This window comes from Drosophila subobscura, chromosome O, assembly GCF_008121235.1.
Source record: "Drosophila subobscura isolate 14011-0131.10 chromosome O, UCBerk_Dsub_1.0, whole genome shotgun sequence".
Classification (NCBI taxonomy): Eukaryota; Metazoa; Arthropoda; class Insecta; order Diptera; family Drosophilidae; genus Drosophila; species Drosophila subobscura.
This window is the reverse complement of record NC_048533.1, coordinates 19,371,364-19,388,550: the sequence shown is the minus strand read 5'-3', so window position 1 is coordinate 19,388,550 and position 17,187 is coordinate 19,371,364. Positions and strand designations below refer to the sequence as shown.

At 52.9% G+C, this 17,187-nt stretch overlaps 6 protein-coding genes across 7 annotated transcripts; 4 read left to right on the top strand and 2 right to left on the bottom strand.

Moving 5' to 3' along the window:
• Positions 1–485: 485 nt before the first annotated feature.
• LOC117898561 (nuclear pore complex protein Nup98-Nup96) lies at positions 486–7,619 on the top strand. Its single transcript, XM_034808047.1, has 9 exons — positions 486–1,082; positions 1,157–3,778; positions 3,837–4,394; positions 4,458–4,658; positions 4,722–4,897; positions 4,953–5,244; positions 5,302–6,322; positions 6,388–6,797; positions 6,852–7,619. The coding sequence occupies exons 1-9, from the start codon at positions 806–808 to the stop codon at positions 7,331–7,333; spliced, it is 6,039 nt and encodes a 2,012-aa protein (XP_034663938.1). The 5' UTR covers positions 486–805; the 3' UTR covers positions 7,334–7,619.
• Positions 7,620–7,730: 111 nt separating this feature from the next.
• LOC117898564 (uncharacterized protein C11D3.03c) lies at positions 7,731–8,858 on the top strand. The gene is given in 3 exon segments (XM_034808051.1): positions 7,731–7,968; positions 8,024–8,120; positions 8,123–8,858. Coding segments are annotated over 3 exon segments (813 nt in total). The 5' UTR covers positions 7,731–7,836; the 3' UTR covers positions 8,707–8,858.
• A 135-nt stretch (positions 8,859–8,993) lies between these two features.
• Positions 8,994–12,786, top strand: LOC117898562 (helicase SKI2W). The gene is made up of 3 exons (XM_034808048.1): positions 8,994–11,327; positions 11,385–12,461; positions 12,522–12,786. The coding sequence occupies exons 1-3, from the start codon at positions 9,018–9,020 to the stop codon at positions 12,723–12,725; spliced, it is 3,591 nt and encodes a 1,196-aa protein (XP_034663939.1). The 5' UTR covers positions 8,994–9,017; the 3' UTR covers positions 12,726–12,786.
• Positions 12,758–13,979, bottom strand: LOC117898565 (dnaJ homolog subfamily C member 8). The gene is made up of 3 exons (XM_034808052.1): positions 13,791–13,979; positions 13,322–13,642; positions 12,758–13,260 (listed from the first exon to the last, which is right to left on the bottom strand). Exons 1-3 carry the CDS (start codon positions 13,857–13,859, stop codon positions 12,886–12,888), a joined length of 765 nt encoding a protein of 254 aa, XP_034663943.1. The 5' UTR covers positions 13,860–13,979; the 3' UTR covers positions 12,758–12,885.
• Positions 13,980–14,047: 68 nt separating this feature from the next.
• On the top strand, positions 14,048–14,894 carry LOC117898566 (probable oligoribonuclease). Its single transcript, XM_034808053.1, has one exon. It carries the CDS (start codon positions 14,097–14,099, stop codon positions 14,748–14,750), a length of 654 nt encoding a protein of 217 aa, XP_034663944.1. The 5' UTR covers positions 14,048–14,096; the 3' UTR covers positions 14,751–14,894.
• Positions 14,780–16,888, bottom strand: LOC117898563 (lipid storage droplets surface-binding protein 1). 2 transcript variants are annotated; one of them, XM_034808049.1, is made up of 7 exons: positions 16,691–16,888; positions 16,331–16,629; positions 16,040–16,271; positions 15,598–15,779; positions 15,343–15,533; positions 15,099–15,276; positions 14,780–15,040 (listed from the first exon to the last, which is right to left on the bottom strand). In XM_034808049.1, exons 1-7 carry the CDS (start codon positions 16,692–16,694, stop codon positions 14,885–14,887), a joined length of 1,242 nt encoding a protein of 413 aa, XP_034663940.1. In that variant the 5' UTR covers positions 16,695–16,888; the 3' UTR covers positions 14,780–14,884. The 2 variants fall into 2 exon arrangements, with proteins under 2 accessions (XP_034663940.1, XP_034663941.1); XM_034808050.1 differs by having other exon boundaries at positions 14,784–15,040; positions 16,040–16,250; positions 16,691–16,886.
• Positions 16,889–17,187: the final 299 nt, after the last annotated feature.

Genomic DNA, 17,187 nt, shown 5'->3' with positions numbered 1-17,187 from the left:
TGATAGGGATGACAAATATATATCAAAATATCAATATATCGATATTTTTAAAAATAAAAATATTTTTAGTTCGTGATTTTTATTTCTCAAAATATCAATATATCGATATTTTTAAAAATAAAAATATTTTTAGTTCGTGATTTTTATTTCTCAAAATATCAATATATTGTTTTGCGATATTTTTTGATATTTCAAGTTCGAGTTTAATTCATTTCTTTTACTCGATTGTTTATAAAACAAGGTTACAACTAAAAAGGCCTTAAGGGAAAAGTCTGACGATCAAAATTCCTATAATATCGGTATTTCTGTGCGATAAGTGGAACAAATTTGCCGGTAATGATTGTTCAATTTCGACGTCAACACATCATGAAATAAGTTCATTAGTGCATATATATTTTCATAAAGTAATTTAAAATAAATATTTGAGGTATTTCGTCTGCGGCGATATTTTCTTTGGCAAAAAACACTAGCGCTATTCGCAGCCATTAGTGCCATCACCAATTTTCTGACATTGTGAAAAAATCGGCGCGCCATTTCCTCTATTTTTGCGTCTCCCAACAATTTCATGCCAAACAAACGCCTTGCAAGTGTTTATTGTTTATAGTTACCGCTGCCGGAGGATCGGCTAACGAGCAACAGACAGAGCAGCACATCGCACAAGTTGTGCAAGTGAATATTGTGCAGCACATTGTGAAATCAAGCGCGGTCGACGCTGACGACGACGATCCAAGGATCAACAATCTAGTGCAGTGAAGTGCATGTGTTTGCGCATTGTTTGAGGAGCCAGCGGAGTGAAGAAAGAACTATGTTTGGCGGCTCGAAACCCACGTTTGGAGCCACGCCCACTGCCACCAGCTTTGGCGGGTTTAGCAACACGGCCGCGACCACACCGTTCGGGCAGACGGCATTTGGCAAGCCAGCGGCACCAGCGTTTGGCAACACCTCAACCTTTGCCGCCCAACCCGCCCAGCCATCGCTCTTTGGTACCGCAGCTACACCGGCCCAGCCAGCTGGTGGCATGTTTGGTGCCAGTACGTCCAGTGCCTTTGGCACCACCGCCGCAGCACCCACAGCATTTGGAGGTTAGAGACGAAGCGTCAGTCTTCCCAGCAGCAACAGCGGCCCTAATCCGATATTTTTCCCTCCTCTTTTGCAGCCTTCTCGCAGCCGCAACAGCCAGCGAATATCTTTGGATCGACACAGGCGGCACCCAACACCTCGCTCTTTGGCCAGGCAGCAACGCCGGCATTCGGAGCCGCCAAGCCGGCAACCCTGGGTATGACCGCCTTTGGTCAGACGCCAGCAGCACAGCCTACAACGTCACTGTTTGGCCAGACAACGGCCGCGACGAGCGCCTCAGCATTCGGCAGCTTTGGCCAGGCAGCGCCCACAACCACAAATGTCTTTGGCAGTGGGACAGCATCGGCATTTGCCCAGCCCCAGGCAGCGGCTGTGGGTGGCGGCGTTAATCTGGGCACGGCGCTGGCCAAGTATCAGCCAACTATGGGCACAGACACGCTGATGAAGGGCGGACAGCCGAACAGTGTCAGCACCAAGCAGCACTGCATCACGGCCATGAAGGAGTACGAACTGAAGTCGCTGGAGGAGCTGCGCTTGGAGGATTATCTCAGTTCGCGCAAGGGTCCGCAGGCGGGCAGCACAGCGGGTGCCTTTGGTTTCGGTGGTCAGGCCACGGCTGCTCAGCCCCCAGCCTCAGGACTCTTCGGCAGCACCGTGCAGCCGAGTGCGGGACTCTTTGGCCAGTCGGTGGGGCAGGAGAACAAGAGTCTGTTCGGCACATCGGCTTTCGGACAGCCTGCCACAAGCAGCGCCTTCGGGGCACCCGCCCAGCAGAACAGTTTCCTCCAGAAGCCATTCGGCGCGACAGCCGGTACGCCCTTTGCCCAGCCCCAGGCAGCGGATGCCTCGAATCCTTTCGGCGCCAAGCCGGCCTTTGGCCAGGGCGCCAGCATGTTTGGCCAGGCACCCGCCACCAGTGCAGCTCCAGCGTTTGGCCAGGCCAACACAGGATTCGGCTCCTTTGGTACGACGGCAGGACAACAGCCGCAACAGACTTCGCTCTTTGGCAGCACCCCCGCCGCGGATCCCAACAAGTCCGCCTTCGGCCTGGGCACAGCAGCGTCTGCGGCCAATACTGGCTTTGGCTTCGGCACCCCGGCCACCAGCACGGCGGGCGGTGGCCTGTTTGGGGCCAAGCCGGCCACGAGCTTTGCTGCGCCCGCCTTCGGAGCCACCTCAACGGCCAACACGGGCTTCGGTAACTTTGGGATGACCAACAGCAGCGTCGCAGCGGGCGGAGGACTCTTCAACAATGCGGGAGGCATGAACAAGCCAGCGACCACGGGATTTGGCGGCTTTGGAGCCACAACCGCTGCGCCGCTCAACTTTAATGCCGGCAACACGGGAGGATCGCTGTTCGGGAATGCAGCAAAGCCCGGTGGTGGCATCTTTGGGGGCGCTTCCACGCTGGGTGGCCAGACGCAGGGTGGACCAGTGGGCGGCGGCGGTGGAGGACTCTTTGGCGGTGGCACTGGAGCCTTTGGCACTGGCGGGGGCTCACTCGGTGGCGGCGGGGCATTCGGCAGCCTCGGGGGCAACACATCGATGACTGGCGGCCTGGGCATGGGTGGCCATCAGCAGATGGGCGTCGGCGGTGGCATGATGCAGCAGAACCAACAGCCCATCCATCAGCAGATCCTGGCGCGTGTGACCTCGCCCTACGGCGACACGCCCATCTTCAAGGATCTGCGACACGGCGACGAGGCGGACGCCACGCGGGCCACCAACCCAGCCGCACAGCAGGCGGTAATGGACATGAACAACAAGCAGTTCAAGATCAACACCAACTCGAGTCCGGCGCCCGTGAAGGTGAAGGCCGCAGGGAGCGTCACACGCAAGTCCCTGTTCGAGGGTCTCGAGGAGTTCGACGGCAGCGTCGAGGGCTTCAACATCAAGCCGAATTCGAGGCGTTTGGTGATCAAACCCAAGGACAAGGCTGCCGATATTTCAAACTCCAACTCTTCGTTGAACAGCAGCGGGCCACACAGCCTGCACGCGGCTTTGGGACGTTCCCAGCGAGAGTCGTTTAATGGAGCAATTCCCAATGAACCGACACCGCCAGCAGCAGCAACGGCTGGCAGTGGCAGCGCAGTTTTCTCCCCACAACAGCAGCAGGACACAAGTCGCCGCGAGTCCTGGCTGCATCCCAAGAACCTGGAGATGGTGCGCCAGCGCAACCTGCAGACGGGCATGGACCAGCAGCAGTCGCCACACAACAGCACCCTCAACGAGCTGGTGCCGCGCAAGCCACTGGAAACCTACCGCACCAGCTCCACGATGCGACTGTCCGTCTCCACCATACCAGAGAATCCCTTTGAGGATCAGTCGCAGACCAGCGCCATTGCCATTGCCAGGCGGGACACCTTCTCGAGCTCGGATCAGCAGCAACAGAGCGCCAATGAGAGCGGCCTCTCGAATCGTTCGCACGAAGAGGAGACCACCGCAGGCAATCGCTCCAGGCTGGCCATTGAGGCGGCAGCTGGAGCGACTGAGGCGGCGGACTATGAGCCGCATCCCACGGGGATTGTGTTGCGACGCGTTGGATACTACACGATACCCTCGCTGGATGATCTCAAGTCCTACCTGGCGGAGGATGGCTCCTGTGTGGTGCCAAATTTCACCATTGGACGCGAGGGCTACGGCAATGTGTTCTTTGGCAAGGAACTGGACGTGGCTGGACTTAATCTGGATGAGATTGGTAAGTAAAGGAGCAGCAGCAGGCAGGCGGGCAGCATTTAATCTTTCTTCGATTGCAGTTCACTTTCGTAACAAGGAGATCATCATTTATCCGGACGATGACAACAAGCCGGCCTTCAATCAAGGCCTCAATCGTGAGGCACAAGTCACGCTCGATCAGGTGTGGCCCGTGGACAAGACCCAGCATGTGGCGGTCAAGGATGCGCAGCGTCTCATCGAAATGGATTGGGAGGGCAAGCTGCGCCGTGTCTGCGACAAGAACGATACGCGCTTCATCGAGTATCGCCCAGAGACGGGCAGTTGGGTGTTTCGCGTGAAGCACTTCTCCAAGTACGGCCTGGGTGACAGCGACGAGGAGGACAGCAATGACAAAGTGCCCACCGATCCAAAGAAGCCCAAAATGACGGCACTCGAGGCACATTATCGAGCAGCAGCAGCGGCGGCAGCGGCACAGGATAATGCTGGTAAAATGACGCTCAACTCGTTGCGGCAGGCCCAGCGCATATCCGAGGATGCGGCACGCTCGCTGGACCCCAAATCTCTAGTGGCGAATGTGGCCAGCAGCAGTTTCCGGCCCATGGACGACTCGCCTGAATTTATGCTGATGGATAAGACACGTGAGTGGCAGAACGAGAAAAGAGAATTGACTTGAACTGATGCAATGCCTCTGGCACACACAGAATTCTTTCAGGCTGGCGCTGGCATGGACTTTTCCATGTTTGAGGCGCCCAGACAGCAGCAGCAACAGCAACAGCAGACCATTGTCAGCCCCACAGCCAGGCTGGCCAAGGAGATGGCCGGCAATGAGCCGCACAAAATGCAGCTAATGAAATCCTCGTTGTTTGTCGAAGACGATGATGCCAGCGAAGATGAAGTTAGAGGTAGAATTTCCGACTCTCTCAACTCTTCCCAAACATTTAATTTAATTCTGTTGTATTTTTCAGTGACTGTAAATAGCCGCTTTCAGCGCCAACGTAACATGTTCCAGGCAGGGCCCAGCGGCTGGGCAGACTTGGGTGGAGCCTCTGAGTCCTCCAGTCCATACGATTTTGGACGCGCATCTGCCGGCCTGCCCGTCTCCTCGTCAGCCTCTGTGGCCAGCCTGCTGCAATCAGATGAGGTAAACACAAACAGAAACCCTTGCGACAGCGTCCACTAATCCAACTCTATTGTAGACCTCTTCCATGGCCACTGGCAGCAATTTTGGGGACAAGCCAAAGTCAGGAGCAATTGTTGCAGTCGCCTCCAAGGTGCGTCCGTTTAAGTTTGTGAGCAAACCGAAGGTGGCACCCGTCAAGGTGTTCGGCACCACCGTGCCACTGAACCGCTCCATTGTGTACGAGCAGCGCCACAAATGGGTGGCCGATCTGGGCTTCTACAAGGGACGCGGCCTGAAGCTGAGCTTTGGTCCGCACAACACACTGATGGTGCCCCAAACACTGAACAATGTGCGCAACGCCATAGAAGGTACGAGCTGCACTTTAAATAATTATTCATTGATAGATAATGTTCTTTTTGTTGTAGATGGCAGCGTGGCACCAGCATCGCTGGTGTTTATGCCACGTTCGGGCAATGATTTCTCACCCGTTTTGTGGCAATTTTGCAACTTTAATATGGTGCATGCCCATGGCAGTTTCCGCGAGACAATTGTGCCCCATTTGGAGGTGCAGCTGGGCGAGGGCATTAGCGTGGAGATCGAGGACAGCCAATGCCCCTGGCTGCATGCGGGCACGGGCACGCAGCTGATTGCCAAACATCTGAGAGAATCCCTCAAGCTGCGCAACCTCGGAGCTCTGGAGGAATACGGTGTGTCCGTGTGGTCTCTGCTGTATGCGCTGTGGGGGCAGCACGAGGAGCTTTCGGGTGATCCGAACGACACAAACAGCCATCACACGGTCATGTGTCGTCGCAATCTGTTCTCTGACTGGCTGGAGAACACCCTCGTGGGCAGGGATTTGCTGACCAAGAAGGTCAGCAGCCACAGCTATCTGGACCACATGCTGGATCTGCTGAGCTGCCATCGCGTGAGCGAGGCTTGCGACTTGGCCCTCAACTACGATGATGCCAATTTGGCACTGATTCTCGCTCAACTGGGATCCGGTGCGGTCTTCCGCATGCTCATGGAGGAGCAACTATTTGCCTGGCAGCAGAGTAAATCGGATAAATTCATTCACCTCAACCGCCTGAAGATGTACATGATGGCGGCGGGTGTGAATATGATGCAATCCTCGCAGGGCACCATCAATCTGATGGAGGACAACAGCTGGCTGACGGTGGTGGGCCTGGAGCTGTGGTACTTCAGGGCACCCACCTCTTCCATTACGGACGCCCTAATGGAGTACGACAAGGCCTACCAGTCCGAGGTGTGCTACGCAGATCCGCCCAGCCCCACCTACAAGGGAGTGTCTGCCGCAGCAGAGAGGAAGAAACCTGTTTACGATCTGCGCTACCATCTGCTGCAGTTGTACTCCAAGCGAATGCATTCCCTGGAGGAGACACTGAATCCCATAACACACACAAGCGATCCCATGGACTTTCGTTTAAGGTAAAGACACAGACACACGCTCTGGATTCGAAATGAAACTAATTCCATTCCATAAATTCCAACAGTTGGCTGCTGCTGCAGACCTTGTGGGCTCTGGGCTATCGCCACTGCTCGCCGCTGGCCGAGGCACAGCTGACGGTGGACTTTGCCAGCCAGTTGGAGAACGAGGGCCTCTGGCAGTGGGCCGTCTTTGTGCTGCTGCACATCGAGAGCAGAGACCGGCGGGAGCGGGCCGTGCAGCAGCTGCTGCTGCGCAACGTGAGCGTCTTGGCCCAGGCGGCGCACAACGAGGAGGAGCGCTTCATTGTGGAGCAGCTGGGTGTGCCCAAGTCGTGGGTGGACTATGCCAAGGCTGTGCGGGCCGGCTCGCTGGGCCAGCGACACTTGCAGGCGAAGCATCTGCTGTCGGCCAAGCACTGGGCGGAGGCGCACGAGATCATCTTTCAGTATATTGCGCCCGATGCCATCATCAATGGTAAGTGCAACAGAACTTCCGCCCGGCATCTAGTTTAATTTGCTGCTTTCTCAGGTAAAACGGAGTATTTGCACCGTCTGCTCATTCAGTTCGAGGACACCGAGGGCAGCAGCAGCATTCGAGTGCCGAACTGGGCCAATCAGGGTCAGATATTCCTGGACTTTATCGACATCAGTTCCAAGTTCGCGCAGATACAGAATGTGCAGAATATTGAGGATATCAAGGCGCGCTGGGAGAACCTGAAGCCGCAGCTGAGCGAGCTCTGTTCGCGCATTAGCCTGCTGCCGTGTCCCACGGCCAAGCATCGTCTGTGCCAGACGGAGATCTCGCAGAGCCTCAACTGCCTGGTGCACGGCATGTGCATTGTCAGCCCCCAAATGCAATCCTCCGCCGTACTGAAAGTAGCACTCGAACGACTGCCGATGCCGCAAGAGTTCCTTTCGAAAGAGTTGCGCAATCTGCTGGACGAGCTGCTCGAAGATCTCGAACAGAAGTCGACCTTTCGCGAGCGTGTAAGCGGCATGGAAATCCACTGAACCAAACGGGAAAGCATAAAAATACAATATAAGAATGTTAATAAGACTAGATTAAGCCACATCTACCTAAAAAAAATAGAGCAGTAAGCCAGAAACTAGATTAAGATTTCGTCAACAGAGTTAGAGAGAAAAAGTGAGGGAGTTTACGATCACACCACAGTTACTATGAATGTCTTTGTTATTTTGTTAATTCGATTATATTTCCAATTTCCTCTCGTGTGACTATCTTTGTACAAGACCTTTTAGTAAACAATAAAATTGATTTGATTATTTTTACACACTAAAAACGGGATAAAAGCCTTGCCATTTCTATTCAAACGCGATAGCAGCTTGTTGATCCTATCGATAGACAAAAGTTGATCGAAAGTGGCCACAGTATATTTGAAATCCGATACCAGCTCATTCGATCGATAGCGAAAGCTAAACACCGCCGCCTCTGATAAGACGAGCTAAAGTTGTGGGTGTGGTCATCAAGAAACTGCATTAAATTATTCCCAGAAGCAATGGACGACAACCCAAGTAAGCCAGCATCTTGGTGTGGACGGGACCACAAGCCCCGCACTTTTGAAAAGCATACGCCGGTCGTGTGCTACGACAAGCCCAGTGCATCCATTGTATCCCAGAAGGAATACGAAGTATGTAGCTACTTATACAAATATACATATCCAAATACGATCTCTGTTGTTGTAGGACAAACGGTTTCTGGCCCTCACTGGAGAAGTGGTGGAAACATTGGTGGTGCCCAAGCGGGAGGCCCGCACCTGGACCATGCAGGCTGGCGATCTTTGCGCATCACTGTGCACGAGGGTGCGCAGGTGGGCGATCTGAATTTCTGGAATCTGGAGAACACACAGGAGCGTTTCTACTCGGGCAAGACGCGACAGCTGCACGCCTCCCACCTGAAGGTGTACGATCGCCTGTGGAGCTGCCTGCCCCACCTGCGCCCCATGGCCACATTTGTCTTCGACTCGCTGGCCGGCTATGGCATCGACGAGGACGGCGCCTCTCTGCATGATGTAATCGGAACACGCTGCGACGATTACACCTACAAGCTGATAACGGGACAAGATCGCGTCGGCAGCTGCCACAGTTCGCTGGTGAAGGCAGTGGTGGAGGAGCGCGGCCTCAGCGAGCAGGATGTACATGACGTGTGGAACATATTCATGTGCACTGGCTTCACCAGGGACACGCAGCAGTACTTCTGCAAGCCGAGTCCCGCCCGAAAAGGAGATTTCATCGAGTTTGTGGCGGACATGAATTTGTTGGTGGCGCTGAGTGCCTGTCCCCAGGGTGATGTCTCCATACCGGTGGGTGCCGAGGTACCCGATGACAAGTGTCACCCTCTGAAGGTAGAGGTGTTCCGCAAGAAGTAGTTGGGAAAGTTTCAGCCAGTAGTGTAGGCAAAATATTGAATTTTCCTCTAACATTCGATGAAGTAATTAGAAAAATTAAAACAGAAGTTCAGACATTAAAAACTTTGGATGCAAAGATATTAAAAAATAAGCAGAATATTACCACATTCTACATCTTATAAGAACATTTCGAATGCAACACCTTGCATGCCCTCATCAAATATCGACAGCAACAACGAAAATACCCCTTTCAAGAAAATATCGTCGATTAAATACCGAAAAAAATAAAAATAAATAAACAAACGAAGAAACAACAAATTATATTAACAAAAATGAGCGAGATTAGCGGCGAGGACAACCTGGAGAAGCTGCGTGGCTATATTCTGCGTCCGGATATACCCATTCCGCAGCCCGATGTGCTGCCACGGCAGATTGATCCGATGCGCCTGTTGCATGTCCCAAAATGCCCGGGCAGCACCAAGCTGGAGCCGCGCCGTGACCTGAGCGGGGAGATACTCGAGTTCGTGGAGGTCGATCTGGAGGATGTGGGGGCCAATGCCAACAATTCGATGTCCATGCAACGTGAGCCGGGCCTGCTGGAGGAGGCGACGCGTGGCTCCCACATGAACTATCCCTTCTGGCCGGGCGGCTTTGACGAGCAGCGACAGCAGATGGCCGCCCTGGACGTAGACAGCTTTGATTTTGGAGATAGTCTGCTAACAGTGCCGCCGGGTTTTGCCACAGGGCATGACTTTGCTCAGACACAGCCAGGAGATGGCGCTCCGCCAATGGCAGCCACGACAGTCGATCTGCTGGACAATCTGGAGCAGGATCTGGATGTGCAGGAATGGATGCAGATGACGCGCACCGAGAATGTTCCTGTCAAGGGTCCGCAAGTGGATCTAAAGTTTCCCTCCGGCAGCGCCGAGTACCAGGATGTGGATGATCAGATTATGAAAACGGATCTCAAGCCGGTGCTGAACATCTCCACCACGGCCAAGACCTTCAGCAGTGATTGGGCGGAGATGGTGGACATTAGCCAGCCGATTAGTAACTTCAAGGAGCAGATACCCTGCCCCGCCATGGATTTCCCCTTCGAGCTGGATGTCTTCCAGAAGCAAGCGATCCTCAAGCTGGAGCAGCGACAATATGTCTTCGTGGCGGCCCACACATCTGCAGGCAAGACCGTGGTGGCCGAGTATGCCATCGCGCTGTCCAAGCGGGATCTCACGCGCACCATTTACACGTCCCCGATCAAGGCGCTCTCGAACCAGAAGTATCGCGACTTTCGCAAGACCTTCAAGGATGTGGGCCTGATCACGGGCGATCTGCAGATAGAGCCGACCGCCTCCTGCCTGATCATGACCACCGAAATCCTGCGCTCGATGCTCTACTGCGGCAGCGACATCACCCGCGACCTGGAGTACGTGATCTTCGACGAGGTGCACTACATTAACAACCCGGAGCGCGGTCATGTGTGGGAGGAGGTGATCATCCTCCTGCCCGACCATGTCAACATCATCATGCTGAGCGCCACAGTGCCCAACACCATGGAGCTGGCCGACTGGGTGGGCAGCACCAAGAAGCGCAAGGTCTATGTGATCAGCACACTGAAGCGCCCGGTGCCGCTGCAGCACTTTCTGTACACGGGCGCGGGTGGCAAGAGTCGCGACGACATCTTTCTGCTGGTCGATGCCAATGGGAAGTATCTGCAGGGCAACTACGAGAAGGCCGTGGAGCGCAAGAAGGAGATGCAGGGCAAATCGAAGGGCGGCGCAGGCGCCAGTGGGGCCAAGAACTATGTGAATGCCAAGCAGGAGCAGTACACGTGGATTGGACTGATTGACTTCCTCAAGCGCAACAACAAGATGCCCGTGGTGGCCTTCACCCTGTCGCGCAATCGTTGCGACAGCAATGTGGCCGCCCTCCAGTCGGTGGATCTCAACACGGAGAAGGAGAAGGGCGCCGTGCAAAAGTTCTTTCTGCAGTGTTTGGCCAAGCTGAAGCCACCGGATCGCAGTATTCCCCAGGTGATGGTGCTCAAGGATGCCCTGGAGCGGGGCATTGGTGTGCATCACAGCGGCATTCTGCCCATCCTCAAGGAGATTGTAGAGATGCTTTTCCAGAATGGCCTCGTCAAGCTGCTCTTTGCCACGGAAACCTTCTCGATGGGCGTCAACATGCCCGCCCGCACGGTGGTCTTTGATTCGCACAAGAAATTCGACGGCCTGGAGGTGCGCAATCTGAAGCCGGGCGAGTACATACAGATGGCTGGACGTGCGGGTCGCCGTGGCCACGATGAGACCGGCACCGTGATTGTGCTGTGCAAGGGAAATGTGCCGCCCTCGATGGAACTGCGTCCGATGATACTCGGCCTGCCGGAGAAGCTGCAGTCACAGTTTATCCTGCGGTACGCGGTCATTCTCACCTGCCTGCGCATCGAGAGCATCAAGGTGGAGGACATTATGCAGTTCAGCTTCAAGGAGTTCAACCAGAAGCTGCAGCTGCCCACGCAGCAGAAGCAGCTGCGCATTGCCGAGGACAAGTTCGCCATGCTGCCCGCCCTGGGTGAGCATCTGCAGCCGCTGGTTCAGTTCTACGACAAGTCCATACACTACTGGAAGGAGAAGCATCGTGTTATGGTTAGCCCCAAGAGTTAGCTTCTCTCTCTTTTAATGCCAAAAGTTCGTTCCTTGCAGAAATTCATCGTTACCCAGGCCAAAATCCAGAAGGAACTGAAGGTGGGTCGCGTGCTTGTCGTCACGCAGGGCCAGCACTACAACAAGTTGGGCATTCTGCTGAACATCAAGTCTGTGCTGGGCAAGGACACCATGTACAAGGTGCTCGTCTTGGATCACCAGTTCAAGGGCAAGGAGACGGACGGCAGCCTGCTGCTCAATCGCGGGGAATTCTACTACAAAATACTCTCGCTGACGCCCAAGAATAAGTTCTTCCAGCCGGAGGGCATTGGCGGTCATGCTGTGCTGGACATCAAGGCCATCGATATTGTGGCCATCACCAAGTCCACGTTCAAGGTGGATGCGGACATTGTGATACGCAACTGGGAGCAGCGGCAGCTGGAGCGCTTCAAGGACACACCACCGGGTGCAACGGTGGTCAAGGCGGTGGCCGATCTGCATCAACTTAATGAGAATTACATCGCCAATGCGGACAGCATCAAGTACATCAATCTGGCCAAGGAGATCAATGTGAATGCGGACACTGAAGTGGATCTGCTGCAGTCTGTCGAGCAGTTGGGGCGCCAAGTGGCGGAGCTGCTGCCACACACGAATATTGCCGGTTTCGAGCAGGAGTTTGCCAAGGTCTATGAGCGCCGTATGCTGGAGATTCACATCGAGGAGCTGCGCTTCAAGAACTCGGCCAAGAATCTGTCCCTCTATCCGGACTACTGCAACAAGCTGAAGGTCCTGCACGCCCTCAACTACATCGATGAGCAGAACGAGGTGACGCTCAAGGGCAAAGTGGCTTGCGAGATGGGCCAGAACGAGCTGCTCATCACCGAACTGATTCTCTGCAACATGTTCAATGACCTCGAGCCAGCGGAGATCGCTGCCCTGCTGTCGGGCCTGGTGTTTCAGGCCAAGATCCAGGGCGAGCCGTCCATACCGGAGCCCTTGAAGGAGTGCGTGGCTGCCTTCGAGCAGATCAGCGACAAAATTCTTGCCGAGGAGCAACGTTTCCAGGCGTCCACTGAATCGGAGAGTCGCCTCAACTTTGGCCTGCTCGAGGTGGTCTATGAGTGGGCCAGGAATAAGGTAAGCAGCAGCAGCAGCATCTAAGATTTTACGACTGATTGTTGTTGATTATTCCTGCAGCCTTTTGCCGAGATTATGAAACTGACCGAAGTGCAGGAGGGCATCATTGTGCGCTGCATACAGCAGCTGGATGAGACGCTGCGCGACGTTAAAACGGCAGCGATACGCATAGGAAATCCCGGACTTCAAGCCAAAATGGAGGAGGCATCGGCGGCCATCAAGCGAGACATTGTCTTCACTGCCAGTCTGTACACGGAACTGTAAGGAGTGGGGCATAGCCCGACAAGGAATTGAAATTGAATTTCTTAAAACTATTTATCATGCACGTGTGTCAATTACATTTCCAAATGGGGGAGACTTATAAAAGTGTAAAAATATTTGTTGCAGCAGCGAAACGATGGATCGTCGCGCTGGTGAGGCATTTTCATCGGGACTCTGGCTTGAACTTGGGCGGCACCATCATGCCAGTCATGTGCTTTTGTTTTTTAGTCTTCTTTGATTTGCTGGTGCCCGACTGGAAGTCATGCCAGCTGTTCACGCGACTCTGGCGGGACTCTTCGAAATTTTGCTGCCACTCGCGATCCGATTTGATGCGCTCCTCCTCCTCGATTTCGGTTTCTCGCTTCCGCTTGCGCTCCTCCTGGTCGCGCTGGTCCAGTTTCTGGCGGCGACGCTCCATATCGGCGAACAGCTTCATAACCATTACGTAAATGGCATGCTTGTACTTCGTGGGATCATCCTCTGGTATGGGCTCCATGGGTCTGCCCTCCTTTTTAAGCTTTTTGCGTTTCTCTGCAATCTGTGGGCAAAGCAAAAAGATTAAGAAAATGTGAGAGTGGGTAATGAGTGTCATGTCAAACCATTTTATCCGTTCGTCCCTTCGCCTCCTCGTACACCTCAAGGCACTTTTTTCGCGACAAATCATTCTCCAAGATTTTCCAGGCACGCGATACAATGTCGAATGCAAGTTGGGCACGCTCCTGGTTATCGTGATTCTTGTCCGGATGAACCAGAATGGATAAGGTGCGGTAGCGCTTTTTAATATCGGCCACCTCGACCTCTGGTTCGATTTGGAGCACTTCGAATGGATTAAGATTGAAGTATGTGGAACCTGGACGAAGTAAACGATCAATTTGTTGAGTAGGAGTTAGTACAGAATCGCGTTTTTCAATTTCTTTCACCTGCGAATATAGTCACAAAATCGTTTATTTATGTGTACAATGCAAATAATAATAAATGTGTGTTGCGTTGTGTGTGTGTTGGCTGTTATGGGAGGGCCCCACAACCACAACCTGGTATTGCGCTGGCATTGCCATCCATTAAACTTACTTCGGTGTAGAAGTCCTCGAACGACTCCTTCGACGTGCTCGGCTGCTCTCTGGCTGATGAGGAGGACATTGTGTGTGTGGCTTTCTTATCTCTTATATTACTATATTTTGATTCTTTTCCGCTTTCCCCTAGCAATAAAATTGACTTTTTGTTAAAAACGCACTGTACCAGGCAGTGTTGACAAATGATGACAGTTATTTCGTTTCCAGTGCTGTGAACTGACTGTACGATATTCTATCGAATGCCACTGTCCACATGGTGGTTGTTTTCGCGATTACCTGTTGAAAATTGTACACACAATTTTCCATGCTTGCTGAGTTAAAGCGCCTAGGATTGTTTGTGGGCGGTAGGTTCCTACAAGTACGAGGTAGGCGGGAGATAATACAATGCCGAAAAATGAGCACAACCACAAGTTTGGCCGATGCCGAGACGGATCTCGTTTGGATGGACCTAGAGATGACTGGCCTTGACATAGATACGGACAAAATCCTGGAGGTTTCGTGCATCATCACCGACAAGGATCTGAACATAAAGTCCGAGGGACCCTGCTTTGCCATCAGCCACCCAGAGGAGGTGTATAAAAACATGAACGAATGGTGCATTAAGCACCACCACGAGTCCGGCCTGATCGAACGTTGCCGCAGCTCTGATGTAACGCCCGACCAGGCGGTGGGTCTGGTGATGTCCTACCTGCAGAAAAATATCCCCGAGTGCAAGTGTCCCCTGGCCGGTAACTCTGTCTATATGGATCGCCTGTTTCTACGCAAATACATGTCGCCCGTCGACGAATATTTACACTATCGAATCGTGGATGTTTCCACCATCAAGGAGCTGGCCAAGAGATGGCATCCCGATGTGGCCAAAGCTGCGCCGCGCAAGGCATTTGCACACCGCAGCCTCGAAGACATCATGGAGAGCATACAAGAGTTAAAGTACTATAAGGAGCATTTGTTTAAGTAAAAAAAACAATCTATAATATTCAGTGTTAAGTGTAAAAAAATTAATAACGTTTAATGATTTGTGCGGATGTGCAAGCAAAACCAAAACTCTATTATAAGACATAAAAATACGATTGCAATAAAAAACTCAATTTCCTAGTAGACACCATTTATATTGTTGTGGGCCGCTGAGTAATTGTTTGTGTTATTATCCTGTCGCCTTCTCGATGATCTGTGATTGCTTGTGGCGCTATCGGTGCCCGTCACCTTCTCCGCCTCAATGCGTCCCGACAGAAAGTTGGCCACACGTTCCTGCAAGGACAATTTCGTTAGTCAGTAATCGATGGAGGGTGCGGTGCATCCTTCTTACCAGATAACTGTTGGTCAGACCCTGCAGATTGCCATAGAAGGCAAGCGCGCGCTTTAATAGAGATTCAGCCTCCTCCTTGGACAGGCTCTTGACCTTGTCCAGGCGAGATATTGTGATGATGCGATGGTTAATGCACACGATTTGGTGAGCCACTTCTGTGGTGGTGTGTGCCAGGTTTCTGCGGGAGATCAAGTGCACGTTTAGTGTGTGGAATCACCAAAGGGGAAGGGAGAGAGACACTCACCTGGGTATGTTGGATGCCACAGTGGCACTGAAGTTAACCAAATGCACAACTCTTCTGGCCGATTCCCTGGTGAGCAGCACAATCAACTGCTCCAGGGTGGCTGGCCTCGCCTGATTCTCGGGCTCATCTGCGCTGAGATACGCCCACAGTTCCTTGGCTCTTTGCATGGCCTGTTTGGGATCCGTTGCAATCTGCAGGAGGACGCACAAGATGTGTTAGACATGTGTTGGTTGCTAGCAGCCAGTTTGCGCTTACCAATTCCACCGCATAGATGAGCACATGGATGGCCTCCTTGCTCTGTTTCTTTAGGGCACGGGCCTCTGCAATCGTTCTTTGTGTAAGGCGTCGCTTCAGCTTGCGGGAGAATCGTTGACCGTGATGGATCGCCTTGATGGCACCCTTCTCGTTCGCCGCCACATTATCATCCTCTTGCGGCGCTGCAAAGCGGATATATTCAAACATCAAAATATAATTTCAAGTGCCGTTCCCACATGATTTGTAGATTTGCTTTGTGTAACAGCGACTTGAACGAGCGAGCGACCGATCGATCGGACAGACCCCTGAGCCACCGCTTATCTCGTCTCAAGAGATAACCTCCCAACAACTAGCTGTCCACATCGCAACGTTGGAATTTAAAAATAAATGATGAGCCGCAGCAGAGCGTGAGATGAGTGCACCTTGTCTCAAGGTTACTCACCGTCTGTCTGATCCTGATCCGTGCTGATGGGCACCAGATATTTGTCCACAAACTTATCGCCGGCTGTGAAGGCTCCATCGATGCGATCCGCCGCATAGGTGGTCAGTGGACTCTCCAGCACAGCGTTGCCAATCTGCTTGACAGAGTCGGCACGCTTCAGGACGGGCCGCACCAGATGATCCGACATGTATTCCTTAGTGTTCCAATACATCTTTAAGCACAAGATAATTGCCTTTTTTGTAAGCGAATCAAGCCACATTGGCGGACAGTGGCCAGTCGCCGTGTACTTACCATTTCGGGTGGCAGATAGACCAGCGGAATACGCTGCTCCAGTATGTCCAGGCTCTTGCACATGACATTGTCCAGGCGCTTCAGGGGATGCTCGAAAAGTTTCACAGCTGGCTGCACGGAACCATAGGCGGCCGAAATGGTTGCCTCTGCGGCCTCAAAGTACCAGGAGAACAGACGATTGTTGTTCTTCACTTTGCCATAGATGTTCTCTACACGCTTCACGCTCGACTCAACCAACGGGATCGAGCCAATGCGATCGATGGCCTCCAGGTGGAGCCCACTGCCGATAGTTGCAGTTGCTTCAAAAAGGATTTTGTTGTTATATTTAATTGGATTGGATCACATGATGCACTAACTAACCCATTTGTGTATGTGTGTGGTGTGTGTTTGTGTGTGAGGAGACTCGCTTTGTAAGTCAACTGTTTCGGTCACTGGCTAAATCGCTACTGTCTGGCTGCTGCTAAAGATTCGTGCTTGTATTTGAATTCCCGAAATCGCTTCGCGTTCTAAGTTGCTCGATCCGATCGCGCCTCCCTTTTAAGCGGTACGGACGGTATGTGTATACAGACTAAATTCGAAATTGCACGGGCACTGGTACTGGTACTCGTCCACTTTCTGGACACCACTCGCATCATGCTCGATTTGACCCTTAACACCCGCGAGCGATAAGGATCGTACAGAAGGGGACGCTCGCTTCGCACCGCCTCGCTCTCTCCGTATGCACAAACACCGTCGTGCACCTCGACTCGACATTTGTTCCAATGCTTATCGGAAACATGCCATGCCATTATAGAAAGCAAAGCTCTGAATGAGTTCCAAAGTGCAACCGGATTATACCCACACACACTTACGTGTGT

Excerpts from the sequence above, each read along its gene's own strand:
- LOC117898561 (XM_034808047.1), top strand. The coding sequence starts at position 806 with ATGTTTGGCGGCTCGAAACCCACGTTTGGAGCCACGCCCACTGCCACC. Across the intron at positions 1,083-1,156 it reads AGCACCCACAGCATTTGGAG|CCTTCTCGCAGCCGCAACAG; the intron begins GTTAGAGACGAA and ends CCTCTTTTGCAG. Across the intron at positions 3,779-3,836 it reads ACTTAATCTGGATGAGATTG|TTCACTTTCGTAACAAGGAG; the intron begins GTAAGTAAAGGA and ends CTTCGATTGCAG.
- LOC117898562 (XM_034808048.1), top strand. The coding sequence starts at position 9,018 with ATGAGCGAGATTAGCGGCGAGGACAACCTGGAGAAGCTGCGTGGCTAT. Across the intron at positions 11,328-11,384 it reads AGGAGAAGCATCGTGTTATG|AAATTCATCGTTACCCAGGC; the intron begins GTTAGCCCCAAG and ends CGTTCCTTGCAG. Across the intron at positions 12,462-12,521 it reads ATGAGTGGGCCAGGAATAAG|CCTTTTGCCGAGATTATGAA; the intron begins GTAAGCAGCAGC and ends TTATTCCTGCAG.
- LOC117898565 (XM_034808052.1), bottom strand. The coding sequence starts at position 13,859 with ATGTCCTCCTCATCAGCCAGAGAGCAGCCGAGCACGTCGAAGGAGTCG. Across the intron at positions 13,643-13,790 it reads TCGAGGACTTCTACACCGAA|GTGAAAGAAATTGAAAAACG; the intron begins GTAAGTTTAATG and ends CTATATTCGCAG. Across the intron at positions 13,261-13,321 it reads AGGGACGAACGGATAAAATG|ATTGCAGAGAAACGCAAAAA; the intron begins GTTTGACATGAC and ends CTTTGCCCACAG.
- LOC117898566 (XM_034808053.1), top strand. The coding sequence starts at position 14,097 with ATGCTTGCTGAGTTAAAGCGCCTAGGATTGTTTGTGGGCGGTAGGTTC.
- LOC117898563 (XM_034808049.1), bottom strand. Across the intron at positions 15,534-15,597 it reads TCATCTATGCGGTGGAATTG|ATTGCAACGGATCCCAAACA; the intron begins GTAAGCGCAAAC and ends GTCCTCCTGCAG. Across the intron at positions 15,277-15,342 it reads GTGGCATCCAACATACCCAG|AAACCTGGCACACACCACCA; the intron begins GTGAGTGTCTCT and ends GATCTCCCGCAG.